The sequence below is a fragment of the Lissotriton vulgaris genome, unplaced genomic scaffold (assembly GCF_964263255.1).
Source record: "Lissotriton vulgaris unplaced genomic scaffold, aLisVul1.2 SCAFFOLD_403, whole genome shotgun sequence".
Classification (NCBI taxonomy): domain Eukaryota; kingdom Metazoa; phylum Chordata; class Amphibia; order Caudata; family Salamandridae; genus Lissotriton; species Lissotriton vulgaris.
The window spans coordinates 1,291,463-1,311,027 of record NW_028248553.1 but is presented as its reverse complement, the minus strand read 5'-3'; the positions used below and the strand labels follow the sequence as shown (position 1 = coordinate 1,311,027).

The window sequence follows — 19,565 nt, the reverse complement described above, 5'->3', positions numbered from 1 at the left end:
GGACCCCCTTTCTGCACCACTGTTGGAGGTGGTGTTTTATATTTAGCCAGGCAAGACATTGTCCTGGGCACCGTTAAGGGTTACTAGTCTGCCGTTTTGACTTTACTGCCGTTGCGGGACGAACCTTCCCTGTTCAAATCACCTGTTGTGACTTGTTTCCTCCTCTCACCTTTGAGATGCCCCTTTGGGACCTTAATCTGGTCCTCACATTTTTGGTGTCTTCCTCCTTCGAGCCAGTACTCTGCTGTCCTCTGCGACTCTTAAAACGGTCTTCTTAGTGGGCATTATATTAGTGGGATTTCCGTAGGATCAGCGAGCTGCAAGGTCTGAGTTTTCCCTCCTTAACACCAGTCTTTAACCAGACAAACTGGTCCTTTGGACTCATGCCTCATTCTTTCCAAGTGTTGTCCCTCACCCCCCACCCCTCCCTTCTTCCTCCATGTTGGCCAAAGTATCACTCTGCCTATCTTTTTTGACCCTCCTCATCCCTTCAAGGAAAGGGAGCGACTCCATTACCAGGACCCGAAAATAGCTTTTGGTGTAGATGGATTGCACCAATGGCCATCGGTTGGACAATCAACTCTTCGAGTTCATTGGAGCAAAAAAGGGAAAGGCTGTGCAGAAGCGGAACTTCTCTCAATGATTTGTACAATGTATTTAGATGCGCTATTCACTAGGTAAAAAACAGCCTCCTGAGGACTTGCAGACCAATTCCACCATGGTTAAAGCTACTGCATTGGCACACAGGGCACATATCTTGGACATCTGCCAAGTCGCTACATGGGCGTCAGAACAGTAGTGCTTCGTGAAAGTCTGGACTGACTGATCCTTCGAGGTGGACATTTTGCCTGTTTCATCCTCCAGGACTTTTTGCTTTGAGCCAGTTCACAGACCCACCTCCTGGGAGGTATTTTTCGGATATCTTCGGTGAGGAATCTGGGATTAAAAGTCTTATTAGAAGAACATGTTACTTAATTTCGGTAATGCTTTTTCCGCGACAGACTCTTAACTGCAGATTCCCCACCTGTATACCAGCTTCCTGTCTCTGTGAAATCCGCACTTCCCCCAAAAGATTCCATTATAATCTAGACTCTGGTCACATATTTGTTTTCATGTGGCTCTGCAGTTTTGGCATGGAAGAAGTCACACAGGAAACTTTTATATGGGTATCACAATGTCACTTGACCAACGTGAAGCTGATCACATACAGGTGCTAATCAAGATTTTCTAGGTCCAGTCAAACACCTGGGGAATATTCTAATGTGAGAATCTGTGGTTCTCTACCAGAAAATTAGTTAGCTAATGTAAGTACCTTGTTTGTTAAAACAATAACTGAAATCAAACTAAAAATGAGAAAAATGCCAACATATTTGGGATTTAATACTATCTATTTTGAAAATTTGTCTCCTAGTTTGTTGCTAAGCTAAATCTACTCTGCATCAAGGTACTAACCTACAAGTTTCTTAACATTTCTATAACATACCTTGTAAACGTAAGAAGATGTTTTTAGAATACTGTGTTGTGTGTGCCAGACCGGAACCTCTAGTGTCTATTTTCCATTTTGTGCTCAGTTGTTCGGCCAGCAAATTTGCCCATCCCGTGGCTTTGGGCCTGCAGCACAGCATTCCAGACCGTTCTTCTTTCTCCTTAAAAATTCAAAGATATCCCTTCCACATTTCCATGAACTCTATTGAAATAGCAAATCCTATTATGCAGACTACTGATAAATGTGTTTGCAATGCTAACATCTTTGTCTATTCTGTTGCATACCCATTTCAAACCTAAACTATATAATTCAAAGTTATGTACAATATATGAATGAATGTTATACTATCATAATAAAACACTATAGCACAATTTAAACAGATATCCTCCCTGTTACGTCAATAGTTATTTACCTTAATCCAGACCTGAAAACAAACATTACAAATAAATATGAACTCTGCTGTTGAGGTCACAGGCGTCCGAAGTGTACAGCGCCAGGCTGACTTTCAAACCTAAACTATATAATTCAAAGTTATGTATAATATATGAATGAATGTTATACTATCATAATAAAACACTATAGCACAATTGAAACAGATGTCCTCCCTGTTACGTCAATAGTTATTTACCTTAAACCAGACCTGAAAACAAACATTACAAATAAATATGAACTCTGCTGTTGAGGTCACAGGCGTCTGAAGTGTACAGCGCCAGGCTGACTGACTCGGTCCTTTCAGTAAGGTAAGAGCAGATCCATCGGAGAATGTGTCCTTGAGGTCACAGGCGTCCGAAGTGTACAGCGCGAGGCTGACTGACTCGGTCCTTTCAGTAAGGTAAGAGCAGATCCATCGGCGAATGTGTCCTTGTGTTCTGATGTTGTGTAGGTGTTTGTTGGGGACGGGGTAGGAAACTGTGTCAAACACTGAATAGAGATTCAGGAGGATGAGTGCCAGTCATGTCTTGATACCTCTGGTTTAAGAGCGCTTAAAAACCTTTTTTTCCTTTCATTTCATGTGGCTGTCATTTCATGTGGCTGTCATTTCATGTGGCTGTCATCTCTGGCGGCGATGAAGGTACTTCCCATGCGTTGGTTAGGTCTCAAAACCAACTGAGTGATGTAGAGGAGTTTGTGGCCTTTGAGGTATTCAGTGAGGCATCTGTTGATGATTCTCAAAAATCTTGGCCAGGACTGGTGGCAGGCAGATTGGTCTGTAGTTGAAAAGCATTGGGGGTCGCTGTGGGTTTCTTCCCCAAAGGGGGGGTCACTTGTATGTTTCCAAGTTCGGCGAAGGTTGCACAAGAGGTGGAGGAGTTCAGAATATGTGTGGCGCTTATAGGTTGCAGTCCTCTGGAGTTGGCGAGGTTGGGGCAGGGGTCTGATGGGGCCCCCTTAAGTAGATGGTTGTGACTGTTTCTTCTGAGGTTATAACTGACCATGTGGTTAGTATTCGGTCTTTGGATAAGAATGGGAGATGCTTTGCTTGATGGGTTTGTTTGAGGGTTGAAGTTGCTGTGGCAGTGATTTTGTTGCTGAAGAAATTGAGAGATTGTTGCATAGGTCCTGTGAGAGGGTGATAGTCGGTGAGGTAAAATCCTTCACAATGGTGAAGATTTCTTTGCTTCTGTTGGTGCTTGCATTGATGCTGTCCACCAGAACTGTGTGTTTAATAGTCTGGAAATATGGTCGTATCATCTTAGGGTGGCTTTCAACGTGCTGTTGTTGATGTTCTTCCTTTTATATCTTTTCACTGAAGAAGCTGTTGATGGCAATACACTTGCCTGTGGAGTGTTGGATTGGGTGTGGATTTGATGAAACCTTTATTTTCTTGCAGAGTTATGCTTTTATTGTCTCCCTTCATTGATAGAATTGGTATAGTACTAATATCGCTTGTTTGATGAGTTGTCTTTATGTTGCCTGCATGGACTTCAGTAGTTCATGGTAATCTGTGATTATGATTTTGTTTCCATTTTTTTTCCTCCAGCCTGCTTATGGAAAATTTCTTGTAATTGAGGTCTTGTGACATGTTAATGGGTTTGACTTGCGCTTCCATATTCTAGTTGGAACTGGGGTGTCCACATTGGTTTCCAGAAATGCATTAAAGTTGTTTAAAAGATAGTTGGCATTGGACGTTGGAGTGGAGGTGACAAGAAGAGAAATGAGTTTGTGCTTGTCTAAGTCATTGAAATATCTGAAGGCTTTTTGAGTTAACTTCTTGTTTGTGTATTGTTTCAAGTAGTTGACTGATCCCAGATTCATTTGATGTTTTAATAGCCAGATAATTGCATATTTGAGCAGTGTTGGGTTTATGTTCATAGGTGGGTCTTAGTGTGTGCTGCTATAACAATTTGCTTTGGAGGTCTTAGTAGTTACTACTATTGAGCACATTGATATCAAAATGGATGTATAGCCTTTGCTCTGTACAGATTTCTGTTTAAGGTGTTTGTAGGAAGTTGTTACAGTTCAGTGCTTGGGACATATCTAGTCACCTATTATAAAGAATGTACATTGTCACTCAATTGTAGGAACTTTCTAAAGTTGAGTTCTGATTTCACAGTGCCTACTGTCATAGCTAGCAGCCAAGGTGAAAGGCAGATCCAGCCACAGAGCACAATTGACCCCTTGAGTGCTAAGGACAAATTTGTCTTGTCGTCCGCACCATTGGGGCTGGCTGCTCTGAGAGTGAGAACATGTAGCCTGTCCCAATTAAATGATTACATCAGTTATTTAAAGGAGAACACTTGTATTAAATGGATGTTTTTGCAACAAATATCTAGCCGCTTTTATGCACCAGAGGTTCTTCATGCGTATTCTTCATGCATGCAAACATGCTTTCTTCATATGAAAGAGCTACACACCAAGGATTTAAGTAGTTTGTGGGAAAGATGAAGATATGACCATGAATTATAAGGAAAAAAAGTACCCCCTGCTGTATATGATAAGGATATTGCAAGTCACCTTTTAGTTCAATAACCTTATAAAGGAACTCTGCCATTGAGAAATGTGCCTCCTATAGGTATGTCCCTTCTGTTTAAATATGGTGGAAAATTGTTTTCTGGGATTTGGCACATAAGTAAAGATATTCTGTTTGTGAAGTTGGACAGACTACCCATAATGCTGTGCTCGAATAATAGTTCAGCATCTTTGCAAAAAGGCCACTTGTATGGGCTGAGAATAGATAGCGTCGTTTTACGTTAATTCCAAACCCCTAGCTAATAATCTGTCCCTTACCAGTTTCTCTGTGAATACTGGCAATTCAGATGTATTGGTTTATCAAAAAAATGTGATCTTGTCGATTGAGTCTGCTTGCGATCCTGCGTGGGACTGCATATTAATGATCTTTCAAGTCTGTTATTTGAACCACCTCATCCCGATAAGCTGAATTATTTCTTTCCAGTCACCTGTGTGAGGTAGCTCTGAAGCAACTTTCTCAGGAGGTCTAAACTGCTCACTGCTTTTATATACCATCACATTTAAGTGCTATAGAAATCAAATGGACATTAAAGTGTTTATGAAAATTTTAATTAAAATGTTGTTTTGAGGTTGACTTCTTAATGTAACATGAGAAGCCTGCAGGCATCTAAGCATGTATATGTGTCAGGTTTTTAAATGAATGTCAAAAAATGCTAGAGGCAACTTCTGTGTTTTTTCCTTTTTTAGGGAAATCAAACGTGGAAAGATATCAAGAAAATTACAGTAACATAATATAACACAATACAGACAAGTCTTAAATGAAATATAAAACTGGGAGCCTTACTTTTAAGCTAAGCAAATTACAATTTTGTTTTTCCCAGGCTTGGTGCGCGTCCGGAAATTGTTTCAGTTTGCAACGAGAACATGACATCGCAATAAAGTTTTTCCAGAGGGCCATTCAAGTGGATCCGAGTTATGCCTATGCCTTCACTCTGCTGGGGCACGAATTTGTATTAACAGAGGAGCTTGATAAGGCCTTAGCTTGTTTTAGAAATGCAATCCGTGTTAATCCTAGGCACTATAATGCATGGTAAGTTTAACATTTTGTCGTTTATCAACTTGTTGTTGGTACCAGGGTTAAGTTATATAATTGTGATGTGTTAAGTGTAAAATGTAGTGTTATTCTGCATGAGGTCCCAACGTATGCTTGACACATCCCTTGACATCATTTTGATGAGTTATTGTTAAGTGTTAATTGTTTTCTTTTACAGAAATTATAGTGTCATGGTCTGTAAACACAAGACTAATCAATCAATCATGTCACTAATAAAGCACACTACTTACCGGTGAGGGTCTCAAGGCCCTGGGGGAGGTGAGGGTGCTGCTACTGCTCGAAGAGCCAGGTCTGGAGGCTTCTTCTGAAGGCCAGTAGGTCTTGGGTCTGCCATAGGTGGGTGGGGAGGGTGTTCCATGTCTTGGCGGCAAGGTGGTAGAAGGATCTGCCGCCGACAGTCATTCTTTGTTCGCGGGGGACTGCGGCGCGGGCGAGGCCGGCAGAGCGGAGCAGGCGGGTGGGAGTGTAGAAGCGGAGTCGTCAGTTGAGGTATGCTTGTCCAGTGTTGTGCTTTTTGTGCATGGATGAGGAGCTTGAAGGTTATCCTCTTGTTGACGAGGAGCCAGTGCAGGTCTCTCAGGTGGGGTGTGATGTGGCTGCGGCGGGGGATGTCTAGGATCAGACGTGCAGAGGCGTTCTGGATGCGTTGAAGTCGTCTCAGGAGTTTGTCCGAAGTTCCTGCGTAGAGGGCGTTTCTATAGTCCAACCTGCTGGTGACGAGGGACTGGGTGATGGTTCTTCTAGTTTCAGTGGGGATCCACTTGTAGATCCTGCGGTGCATGCGGAGGGTGTTGAAGCAAGAGGAGGAGACCGCGTTGACCTGCTTAGTCATGGAGAAGGTAGAGTCGAGGATCACCTCTAGGTTGCGTGCTTGGTCGGTGGGTGTCGGGGCTGTTCCCAGTGTGGCTGGCCACCATGAGTCGTCCCAGGCTGAGGGGGTGGATCCAAGGATGAGAACCTCCGTCTTGTCCAAGTTCAGCTTCAGTCAGCTGTTCCTTATCCATTCGGCGAAGGCCTTCATTCCTTTGTGGAGGTTGGTCTTGGCGGTGTTAGGGTCTTTGGTGAGGGAGAGGATCAGTTGGATGTCATCAGCGTAGGAGATGATGTCGAGGTCATGCTGCCGGAGGACGTGGGCGAGGGGTGCCATGTAGATGTTGAACAGCGTTGGGCTGAGGGATGAGCCCTGGGGTATGCTGCAGATGATCTTGGTGGCATTGGAGCGGGGGGGGCGGGGCAACGCTCTGTGTTCTGCTGGAGAGGAAGGATGTTATGTTCATTTTAATTTCTATAGCGCACGGCTACTCCATTGGAGTGTCCCGGCGCTTTTATTGGCAGCTCATAAGAAGAAAATCATAACACAGAGAAAATAAAGACAACCATTAACAGCAAAAGGAGACATACTAGAGGGTAAAAAGCCAGGTTTTAAGGCCCTTCCTGAAAGACAGCAGATTAGAGGTACAGCGTAAAGCCAATGGCAGAGTGTTCCAGAGCTGTGGTGCCCTCAGTCTAAAGGAGCGCCCCCCCGATACGGGGCCTCTTTACTCGGGGGACCACCGCAAGAAACAAGGATTCAGATCGCAAAGATCAGACTTGGCGGTAAAAGACAAGCCTACGCTGAAGATATTTTGCTCCCGAACCAAAGAGCGCCTTATGAGCTAGAGTCAGAGCCTTAAAAACTATCCGCTTCCGGGTAGGCAGCCAATGAAGCGACTGCAAAAGGCCGGACACTCTGGCTCGCCTATGAAGGCCAAAAATGGCACGTGCAGCGGAATTCTGCACCACCTGCAACCGCTATACAAGATATTCCGGAAGACCCAGATAAAGGATGTTGGAATAGTCCAACCTGGAGCCAATTAAGGCTTGCACCGTAATCTTCCTGTGCTCTTCTGTGAGCAGAGGAAGAAACTTCCGGAGCATCTTGAGAATGCCGAAACATGTGCCCGTAACACCGAGGATCTGAGATCTCAACGTCAGACCGTTATCGATCTTAATTCCCAGATTTTTTGCCAGCTGGGACGCATGTGCTGGGGGGGAACATATTGGTCGGCCACCATGTCTGCCAGTCAGGGTCTGAGGTACTGCCAAAAAACAGTACCTCCGACTTGTCTGAGTTACATTTGAGGCTGTTCAGCTGGAACCAATTAAAAACAGCCCCAAGACACTCCCGAATGCTCTCTCCGTCGAAATCCTCTCCTTTTCCGCTCGTAAAGAGGAGCTGGGTATCGTCGGCATAGGAGACGATCTGGGCCCCAAAAGACTCAACCAGTGCCGCCAAGGGGGTCATAAAGATGTTAAAAAGAGTTGGGCTCAATACAGAACCCTGCGAGACTCCGACTCCCAACGGCGGCATCTCAGCAGAGCTAGGGGAGGCCCAGACCGTTTGTCGACGGCCAGCTAAGAAAGATGAAAACCAGCTGAACACCGTCCCCCTCAGATCGATGTCATATAGTCTGGCGAGGATCCCCTCGTGGGGGACGGTGTCGAAGGCCGCCGACAGATCAAGCATGACAAGCATGGCTTTGCCTCCTGAATCCAGCGCCTCCTTAATGGCCTCGGACACCTCCAAAAGCGCCGTCTCGGTGCTTAGGTTGGGCCGGAAGCCAGATTGAGTGGAGTGCAGCAGGTCATTGGATTCTAGAAAGGCAGAGAGCACGCTGTGCACGTGCTTCTCCACGATTTTGGCCAGCGCCGGTAGGAGAGAGATAGGCCTATAGTTGGCCAACACCTCGAGATCAAGGCCCGGCTTTTTAAGGAGGGGGATCACCATCGCCCGCTACCAAGTCTGCGGGACCACCCCCTCCCTCAAAGAGAGGTTCAAAAGCGGGTTAACCAACTGGTTTACAACAACCGCCATCTTCGCCAGGAATTTGGCCGGGCAGGGGTCTAACGGCGACCCAGATTTAAGGTTGGCCAATAGTGCCAGTGACGCAGAGGGAGAGATAGGCGGAAAAACAGCCAAGACAGAATCCAGGGTGGCCGATGGAACTGACCCGTGGTCCTGTCCAGGGCCTTCTCTTGGTTCCCAGCGTCGTGTAGGCGTGTTAGTAGTGTGCGGTGGCAGACCGTATCGAAGGCAGCTGACAGGTCCAGGAGGATGAGGGCTGCTGTTTCTCCGTTGTCTAGCAGGGTCATGATGTCATCGGTGGCGGTGATGAGGGCGGTTCCGGTGCTAGGGTTGCTGCGGAAGCCGGACTGGGATGGGTCCAGGATGCTGTTCTCCTCGATGTAGCGGTCAGTTGTTTTTTGACGGTTTTCTCGATGACCTTCGCCGGTAACGGGAGCAGGGAGGTGGGCCGACTGTTCTTGAGGTCCTTGGGGGTCCGCCTTGGGCTTCTTGAGTAAGGCGTTGATCTCGGCGTGCTTCCAGCTTTCCAGGAAGGTTGCTGTCTCGAAGGAGATGTTGATTACTTTCCGGAGATGGGGTGCGATGCTGTGCTGGCTTTGTTAAAGCTGTGATGTGGGCATGGGTCGAACGGTGAACCGGAGTGGATAGTGTTCATGATCTTGCTGGTGTCCTCGTAGTTGATGTTGGCGATCTTGCGGTGGCAGAAGGTGGCCTGCGAGTCACACAGGTTTTGCGAAGGTGTGATGTCGGTGTTGGAGCTGGGGTTGGAGAGTTCCTTCACGATGTTGAAGAGATCTTTGCTGTTGTGTGCATTGTTGGCTAGGCGGTCTTTGAATGAGGCCCTCTTGGCGGATCTGATGGGTGATGGTGGTGTTCTTGTGGGCTGCGTAGCTCTCTGGTGTTCGTTCGCGAAGCCAGTTCTTCTCCAGGGTTCGGCATGTTCGTTTGGAGGTCTTCGGTGAACCAGATGGCTTTCTGGCTGGTGTGGCTGTTGAAGGGTTTCTTGAGCGGGCGAGGGTGTTGGTGCAGCCGTCGATCCACTGTCTGAAGTTGCGGGCGGCGGTGTCTGGGTTGGTGGGGTTGGCAGGTGGGCTCTGGGAGAGGGTGGTGGTTAGCTGGTCTTCGGTGACTTTGCCCCAGCTGCGACCAGGCATCTGTTGGGTGTGGTGGTGCGTGGTGGGCTTCCTGAAGGTGAAATGGATGCAGTGATGGTTGGTCAAGTGGGGTTCTGTGGTGTGGTTGAAGGAGACGTGGGGGCTTGTGAAGAAGATATGGTCAAGCGTGTGGCCGGCGGCATGGGTGGGTGTTGTCACGAGCTGTCGGAGTCCGAGGTTGGCGATCAGTGTGGTGGAGTTGGTGGTGGTGTTCTTAAGGCGGTAGTTCAGGTCCCCGAGGAGGATGTAGTCCGTGGAGGCGAGGGAGTGTGTTCTGATGAAGTCGGCGATGGAGTCACTGAACTGTGTTTGGGGTCTGAGGGTGGTGTTGGGGTCTGTGTGGATCTGGAAGTGCAGGTGTTTGCAGTGCTGAGGATGTCGTCAGTGTTGGTCGAGACTCTGAGGGTGTTTTTGTGGACGATGGCGATTCCTACTCCGTTGGTGCGGTCCCTGCAGGTGATCTTGTAGCCTTCCGGGATGGCTATGGCGATGTCGGGTGCTGAGGCGGGGTTCATCCAGGTCTCCGTCAGGAAAGCGACGTCAGGGGATGTAGAGTCGAGGAGGTCCCAAAGTTCAACTCGTCCGGGGTTCAGTGCGTGAAGGGTGCTGGCATCGTAGCGTTTGCAGGGGTTCTGGCGCGTACGGGTACAGTCTGTCTTGCCTAGGCGCGCCTTTGGCGCGCCAGCGACCGCCACAAGTATGGGAGGTGGGAGGGAGGAGCAGCTGGGAAGGGGGGGGACGGTGAATGGGCGAGCAGGGCCGCAGGGGATGCAGCGGCGGGAGAGCGGGAGGAAGGGACTGCAAAGGGACACAGAAGGCAAAGGGCACAGGAAAATGAGGGGGAAGAAAACGCTCACAGAAAAATAAAACACAATGCTAAATGCAATGGACAAGCTACAGAATACAGTGAACAAAAATACAGTGCAAACCTACGGCCTACAGGCGGGCCTTGAACGCAGGCAGCTGGGCTCTGGAGACGAGCACTTATAGCTATTATTCTTCTTTAAACCTCATAAGAGATTGTTTCTCAGCATTAGCTTTTGATTTGAATCTACAAGCTTGTATGAGACAATTTGTTTTTCCAAGTTACTTTTTTGTGTGTGGCCCAATCAGTGCTGTCAGTGGTATTCATTTATGCCACATCGTTTCATGATGCAAGAATTTCGACTTGGATGCGTGGTGTGTATTTGCTGTATTTGCGATTGGCTAAGTGAAAGATATGGTGCAGGCATGTTTCTGGAAATTAGTTTAGTTTTGGGGCAGCAATAATTTGGTAGTGGTGGTATGGTTACAAATGAAGTACTAACTTTAAACAATTTACAAGGTAGGTATTTTCAGTAATAGCCCATGTAACGTACATCACAGTCTGTCTGAGCGTAATAAATCATTCTTTTCAGTATGGCTTAGCAAGATAAATACCCGTGCTCTATTTAAAAGATGTATTGTATGGGGACCAATGTATTCAAGGAAGAAAATCACGGGGCAGTAGAGTGATTGAAAACGGAGCTGAGTAATAATTACGAAGAATGTACCAGATATGCATAGTTATCTGCAATATTGCTAAATGCATGCACTTTCTTTTCTAGCAGCAAAACTAAAAGTAAGTGACTGACAACATAAAACACTAGTGTATATTTTGTATAAACCGTGGAAACTTGTAAACCTGTTTGCAAACTGAACTACTAAGGCTGCCCCCCGAACCCCAACCTCCCTCAGCCGTGCTGTTAATACTGAGGGAGATAGGGTATCAAAGATCGCCGTCAGATCTAGAAGGATCAGGAGGGTGGTCTGACCTCCATCGACACGCGTGCGGATGTTATCTAGCACGATGGTGAGGGCAGACTCAGTGCTGTGTTCCCTCCTGAATCCATGTTGGGAGGAGTCGAGGCAACCTGAGTTCTCTATATATGCAGCAAGATGCTTATTAAGATGTGCTTCAAGCATCTTTGCAGGGGCCGAGAGGAGTGAAATAGGCCAGAATTTTTTTAGAACTGCGGGGTCCAGAGAGGCCTTTTTAAGTAAAGGTTTTACCACCGCGTTTTTCCATTGGGTGGGAAAGAGGCCATCTCTCATGGCTTTGTTCATGATAGCCAGCGGGGCAGAAAAATATCTCTGCACTGTTTGAGGATCCTAAGTGGGCACACATCCAGAGGGGAACCAGATTTAGTCTTATTAAGGAGGTTGTCCAGATCCTCCAGAGAAAGAGGGGGAAAAGAGTCCAAGAGTCCTACAGGAGGTGTTTCTGCAGGGGCAGGGACCATAGCTCCCTGGGCAGGGGGCACAGTAATACAAGATCTCTGTAGCTCCAAGGCAGAATAAATGTTAAAAATGTTTGCCTGGAAAAAAGAGGCAATGTTATTGCAAAGCTCTTGAGATGCCACTACAGGATCAGGGGTTTGAAGGGTAATCAGAGAGTCCACTACCTTGAAAAGCTCTTTAGGAGAGGACATTGATGTTGTCAGGGCCGTAAAATGTTCTTGTTTGGCCTTTATAATTTCTCCTTTATAGTTCCTCAGCATGGTTTTATGGGCTTCTCTATCCTTAGGATCCCAGCCTGAATGCCATAGTCACTCACGCCTCCTTACTTCTTGTCTAAGAAGTCTAAGATGCTCGGAGAACCAAGGGGCTGAGGGTCTTTTCCTAGCTCGATAGCGTAATTGGATAGGGGCAAGTTCATCCAGTGCCGCAGTCACAGTCCTTTCAAACTGTGTAACTGCCCTAGAGACACTTTCCCCTTGGGATGAAAACAAATTGGGTACCCAGGGGGTAAGGGAGCTGCTAGTAATATTTTTAAAATTTCTACGCAGTTCCTTATTACTTAAGGTGTTTTTAGGCATAAGGAAAGAAGTACAGGATAGCTCAAATGGTACTGCCAGGTGGCCTGACCATGATAGAGGGATAGAGTCCTTAATTATCAGCCTTTCATCATTGGAGAAAATTCCATCGAGCGTGTGGCCTGCTCTATGAGTAGCCCCCCTAACCAGTTGGGCAAAACCACAGGCTGACATGGCCTCAAGCAGAGAAGAAGTCTCCTTAATATCAAGCTTCTCCAGTTGAAAATTAAAATCACCCAAGATCGTAAAATCTTTCCGACCAAAATAGGGTTCTAGAACATGAAGAAGCCGTTATCCGAAATCGGTACGAGACCCAGGGGGACGATAGGCCAGGATTCCATTGAAGAGGACACTGTGGCCACTTTTTGTGGAAAAGAATAAAGCTTGGAAGCTGTCCGTGGGGTCGGAGATGGAGACAGTGTGGCAATGAAAATATCTGCATATGGGTTCATGGTAGGCTGTTGGTCTATGAGCACGGGTTCCAGCTTCACTGTGTGCATAGGGGACTGTTTTTTTGGTTTCAATATCATATTTATTTTTGCAAGGTAAGTAAGAAAATAAACCTACAAATACTAGGTTACCATTGACCTTGGGTGCAACTTTAAAAGAACAAAAAATGTGAATATCCATTAGCATCTTCTAAAGCAAGATCTAAGTCGTTAAAATCGGCGTTATCTGAACATTTCAAAAAAACGATTTAAAGAAATAAAAGAAAAAATATAACCTCCGCATGCAGATCCATGAGTGCATATAAAATGAAAACGATTTGCAGGATGGCAAGGATCAAGAGAATAGCATAATGGAAAGTAAAGGCAGAGTAAATGCAAAGGCAAAGAAAAAACATTGACTCCTAGCCAAAGGAGCAGCAATGTCGCAGGAATTGAACCCTGATTATGTACTGACAGTGGCAGAAATGCAACCATACACAATGATGTCATTCAAAAGGTGACAAATCTGTAATAAAAAGTCGGGACGCCATGAAGGTTGGACAATCTGTTAATAACTATCAGGCTCGTCCCTTAAAGCCCACTTAAGTGGCATCCAGTTGTTGCAATGTGATATTAACAGCACTTCTGGTAAAGCATGACCACCATGCATTAACTGAGATCTGAGTAGACATCAGTCAGAACCACCGGGATGCTATTAGGAAAAAATCTGTTTGTGATCTGTCATTATTGTGAAGGGTGTCTAATGCTTCAACAGTGTTAGGACAAAGACCGATCAAGGTGTGGTTTATTCCAAAAGTATCTTTAACGTATTATCCAATACATTGCTGTGAAGGAATGACCCATTTACAGCAGATTATATGTGCAAGGTCTCTTATCTCCAGGCTATTCCAACACTTACCAGATCATATCAGGCCTAATTTGTTATGTTTTGTAGGGGTTAAGTATCGTCTGTGTGTAGTAACCAGAATCTCGCCTGATCCTAAAGAGGTGATATTTTACTAGAAAAGTTTTATTTCCAGAGAAAGTGATATTTGCCAGGGTGCAGTTTTGAGGTCAGGTGCCCTGTTTGCAATGGAGAACCTCCAGGACAAAGAAACACTGCAGGCTCAGGACGAGGATCTTCCAGGAGCGACCACCACTTCGAGGTAAGTTGGGATGTCGTGGATTGGGTAGGCACCGTTGGTTTCGGCACCCAAGGCCATGGGCGTCGTGTGCAGGGCGGTCTTGGGACGCCGGATTTTCTTACCCACTCTGGTCGCGGTGGGGGGGGGTCCTCTGGATTGAGGCTACAGGTGTCATATGGAGGCTTGAGGTAGGTCAGGGGTGGCCGGATCTCTGGCCAGGACGAACGCGGGACCTCCTTGTGGTGTTTTTCCACTCTAGCTCAGGCCGGGTTCGGCGGGTGCAGAGTGGGCTGGATTCGCGATCTCTGGCTGGCACCAGAAGCTGCAGTTTGAACAAGTACGGTGTTCATTGGAGATTTCAGTCTTTGAAGTGAAGGCAGGCAGGTCCTCCGGGGTTTTTGATGTTACTGGCTGCAGAACACACCGGGGTTTTCGCAGGAGCAGGTTCGAGGGGAGACAGGCATGTAGGGCTGGGGCCAAGTCAGTGGTCACTGTCCTCTTGTTAGCTCTGCACGGCTCTTCAGTCCTTCTTATCTTCTTTTCTTGGATCTGCCTTTTTGTTTCAGGGCTGCCCCCTAAATACTGTATTTAGGGTTCGTTTTAGGGGTCTTGAGGTCAGTAGCCACTGGGCCTCCCCCACCTGATTGGTGGAGTTGGCAGAGGTGGGCACACCTCCTGGGATGGCTAGTTTTTCCTGCCTGCCTTCCCGCCGGAAGGGAGGGGAGACAGGAAGAAGAGTCTGCTCCTGATAGCAGGAGAGGCTGGGGTTGCATAACATAGGCTGCCAGGCCTTTGAAGCTCCCCTGCCACAGATGGCTCTTCCTGGCGTGGGGGAGGTGTGAACACCTCCACCCAGGAAGGCTTTGTTTCTGGGCTCAGGGAGCATAGGCTCCCACCCAGGGGCCCAGAGACATGTCTCATGGTGGCAGGCTAGTGTGTACCAGTCAGGGAACCCACCAGAGTATGGTCGATTTTCAGGGGGCATCTCAAAGATGCCCTCTGTGTGCATTTCTCATTAAATCCCACACTGCCATCCGTGTGGATTTAATGTGCTGGGAAGTTTGATACCAAACTTCTCAGTTTTCAGTGTAGCCATTATGGTGCTGTGGAGTTCTTAATGACAAGCTCCCAGCCCTATATACTCTTAATGGCAGCACTGCACTTACAATGCCTAAGAATAGACATAGACACTGGAGGGGTACAGGGCTCATGCACCTGTACCCTTCACCACTGGCGCATAGGGCACCCAGTTAGAGGGGTGACTGATCCATGCAAGGGCAGCGGGTTGTAGGCATGGCACACAGGGATGTGAGCCATGTCGACTCTTTACTTTGTTCTGCACCAAAACACGCAGCCTGCAAAGGGGGGGGGGGGGGTGTTTGTGTGTGTGTGTACGTACGTACGTACACAGGGCCTTTAAGGGTGGCACAATAAGTGCTGCAGCCCTTAGAGGTCTTCCCTGGGTACCTCTGGTACCATTTACCAGGGGCTGACCTGTTGCCAGAGATGCCAATTGGGTTCGTTTTGGGGAAAGAACACAGGCCCTGGGAGCCTGATTGGCAGGGATCCAGGGCACACCAAGAAAAAGTGCTTCAGTAGTCTTGCAAAAGGGGGTGGGGGGTTACTGCGATAGAAACCCACTTTCTTCCAATGACCCACTACTCCTATGTTTTATGAAAAGGCCTCGTAGACTTGGGAATAGCGTATTGTTAACCAAATTCCCTTATAGTTGTAGCAAGTTAATAAACAGGTAATTCTGCTCCAATTGCCTTCTCAAGTTTGTGAGAACAGCCTTTGTTTTCATGAAATCCTGAAACTCCTTTTTAATACAGTGGCTCAAAGTTTAATGGCTGTTCGGGTGATCTTTAGGGCATTTCTCACATAGGCTATTCAGGACAGCTGCGATTCGGCACAATTTGTGATACGCTCAGGACTGGAGAGGACTTATTGCCTAGGACATGACATGGGCACCAGTATGGTTCTCTGTCACCAGGCTTGACACAGATTTCTCCGGGAACATCTAGGCATCCTTAATTAAAATTCCTTTTGATAGATTTCGCCTTTTTGCGGAGAAAGCAGACTCAGCCTTGGAATGCTTTAAAGAGAGCACATCCACGGAACATTCTTTGCCTGTCTGATCTCACAATGCAATACCACCAGCAATTTTAATACCATCTGTCAAATCAGGCCCTTTCTACCGCACACCAGCCTTTTGAGCCCTTTCGTGGCTATGTGTACGAGTCAAGCAGGTACAACATGTAGCTCAATTCTCTGTCCCTCCAACGGCCACGACCAAAAACTGCTTTACTTTGTCCTTTGCGGCACACATTCACTCTGTCTGAGGTAGGATCCGATATTTCCTCCAGGGGTGTCAGGACATCATGACAGAAAGGGGTTCCTGTAAATTGTCTGCCAGAGCTATTCCCTTCCCTTTGTTTCTACTCCGCTGCACCTTCCCCACCTTCAAGCTGACTGACTGAGGACCATCCCTCCATCTTACAGCTAAATGGATCATATAGAGGGTTCTGGCCTAGGCAGTTGGAACTGGTAGTTCCTTGTGCTGCTTCTTTGTGCTGAGGAAGACTGAGACCTTTGTCCTATTTTAGATCTTTGCCCTCTTAACACCTTCCTTTCGAAGAACAAATTCAAGATGCTTGCGCTAACCCAGTTCCTGTCTGCCCTGTACCCTCAAGACTGGAGGGTGGAGGTGGCCCAGCAGGACGCTTATTGTCATATCATTGTCCTGCAAATCCACACACTCTACCTGTGTTTTACGGTAGAGCAGGTGCATTTTCAGTTAGCGGTGCCTGCTTTTGGGATCACCAGTGTCAACAAGAGTGATGGTGATGGTCCCAGCACATCTGTGGAGTGTCCTGTAGTTCCTAAGAATGCATAGGAACTGTGCATTTGTTGGATAACCTAAACTATGGGATTGGGGTCTAGACTGAATCCAGACACTACCACAGGATATGTCAGCCTATAGACCAGCTAGCTCACAGTGCCACCATAAGCCCCTGAACCTTACCAAGGAGTGAATAGATTCTGGCAACCATTGAACATGACAACCCTTGACCCTTCAGGGATTGTGGATACAGTACTTTTCGCTCAGTCAATCGTGCTCACTTAGTCTCAGGGATTCACAGAATAAATGTTGGGGACGTTTTCAATAAACATTTATTTAACCAACGTAATTCTAGTATAAAACATGTTTGCTGCGACAATCATTAGACCGAATCAATTGTAAAAGATTACAAGTACCAATAGAGTAAATAGAAGGTAGAATTCTACCATGGTGCTAAAAAAGTGAATATATGCTGGCATATAAACTTGACAGTAATCAAGCGTACTCTTACGATGTGGACCCTACCTAAGTGTACCTAGCATGTATGTGGGTGTAAAGCTAAGAATCCCCTAGAAAAAAGCCAACTCCATTACCTGATGGGAGAGAATAAAGGGCACCGTCTTGGTCACAAGTTGGACACCCTGCAAGGGATGTCAGACCGCTGTGTTTTGAAGCTTCGACGTGAAGGGACCTCAGTGTCTTGTCAGCTGTAGGAGCGTAGGGTCTGCTTCCTATGGTTACCCCCACTTTTTGCTGTGTTTCACTGTTTTTTTTACTTTAGTATGGCTGTGGTCCTGCTAATCAGGCCCACAGCCTAGCTGTTATCTCTCTAAATTGATACCATGTACTTTAGGTACATACCAGATTGGTTACTGGGTCACCCTTGTGATTCTCTGTATATGGCACCTTAGGTACCCAGGGCATAGGGACCCCAGAGGCCTACCAGGGTCTGAAGCATGTATTGTGCCGCCCCTGGTTAGCCTTCCAAACTGACAACACAGGTCTGTACTTGCAGCCTGGGTAAGGTGGTGTAAGCATCCCTTACTTAGATATAGCATACCTATATCTACCTTATATATAGACACATAGTAACCTATAAGTCACTCCTATGGCAGGCCTTGACAATCCTGAAGGCAGAGTGCTTGGCTTTGTGTGAGAAGGTGCCCTAGCATGAACTGAATCCCTCTGCAGCTTTCGGAACCATCTTCTCATAGCTGTTCTATGATATATCCATACCATATACTCTAAAGTGCATTATATTCCTCGCGGTTAATGCTAACTTTGGTTTGGCTTTATCAAATCATGTTGTGTAAGGTGTTAAACACTTTGGAATTCTCACCCCGTCACCCCCACCCCCCCCCCCCCCCCGTTCTGGCGGCAGGGGTAGCATTCCACTCTTCTAGAGGGAGAAGACATGTACTTACTGGTAAACGGGTAAACCCGGTTAAAGTTAAACAGAGCCCCAGCATCACAAAATGTATGCTGCTGCCCCACAGACACGGGTCTGTTCTCTTGACGTAGGGACGAAACTCCAGCAAGGGAGGCCTGAACAATAGGTTTCCTGTCCAGGGAGGTGCTAGCACCTCCCCAGACAGGCTTTAGTGTATTGGGAAAGGGTGGGTTGCATTCAGTGGATACTTTTCAGACACTGCCTGGGGCACAAGAGGTGCTCCATGCATTTCCCAGTTCAAACCTCTGGCACGAAACTGGACAAAGGGGAAGGGTTGTAACCACCCCCTCCCCAGGTCCAACCATAGGAGGGACCTTAGAGTTAGTCCAACCCCTATACTTACTATAAGTATAGAACCCCAGTCCCTAGGACTTAAGATTACCCTGGACGAAACTCTGCAACATATATTTTGGACCTTCGACATTCCATATCGACTGGAAGACGTAAGAAATCTCCCTTGTGGTCAAGGAGTGACTTCCCTGTTCAAACAGGCACCAACTGCATCTTTGTCGATCTGCATTTTCGAGGCTCCAGCCGGATCTTGAAGAATTTGCGACACAGGACACGGACTTCCAGACAGCAAAGCTGAGACCTGTAGCTGACACGAGACGTGGGACCGGAACTCCTGGACATCCTGCATTTTTGCAACTGCACCTACTTCCTGAAGTATCCTGAAGTTGTGCATTGGGTTATGTGAAGCCCCTGCCCCGAGCTCCTTTTGCACCGAAGTATAGAGGCCAGGACTCCACGAATGACCCGTGAGTACCCTTTCTTCACCGTAGCTCGAGGCGCCTTCGCGGTTCATAGTCTGTTGGCTAGTGAGCCCCCACGAAGGCCAATCCTTTGTTTCTTGAGCTTTCCTGGTTGCTCCAGACACGCTCCCACTCCTCTCCAAAGAAGGAGTCCCTTAGACCTTGCTTGTCTGCACCAAAGCCAATCTTGTCATCTTGCGTGAGTTGCTGTTGCCAAGGCTTGTTGTGTCCAATCCGGATTCCAACACCACAGTCAGCTAGCTAGATCCTAAGTGGGACAGCTCGAATCCAGCGCCTGGTAGTCGTCGACGCCTCCTGGTCCTCGTGGCTGAAGAGTCAAGCTTCACCTCTTTCATCTGAAATCACCCGACATCGGCTGGCATCTTCTCCTCGCCATCCTGGACACTGGCTAGTGACCAGGACTCTGTCCCCTCTTCTTTCAGGTTCTTCACATCTCCGATCCACCCGGACACTTTTCCTCTGGTCGCCTGCAGCATTTCTTCGCAGCTCTCCATAAGAATAGACGACGAAACCAGACACCTATGTACCCAGCTTCCCTGGGTGAGGTAACACGAGTACTCCGGTGCTCCCGTAAGTCTTGACCC

At 47.2% G+C, this 19,565-nt stretch overlaps 1 protein-coding gene across 1 annotated transcript in view; it reads left to right on the top strand.

Moving 5' to 3' along the window:
* Positions 1-19,565, top strand: part of CDC27 (cell division cycle 27) — a 533,340-nt gene that overhangs the window by 169,969 nt on the left and 343,806 nt on the right. Inside the window, exon 4 of the mRNA XM_086950015.1 lies at positions 5,278-5,486. Coding sequence (XP_086806141.1) covers positions 5,278-5,486 — 209 coding nt within the window. The remainder of the gene's footprint in view (positions 1-5,277; positions 5,487-19,565) is intronic.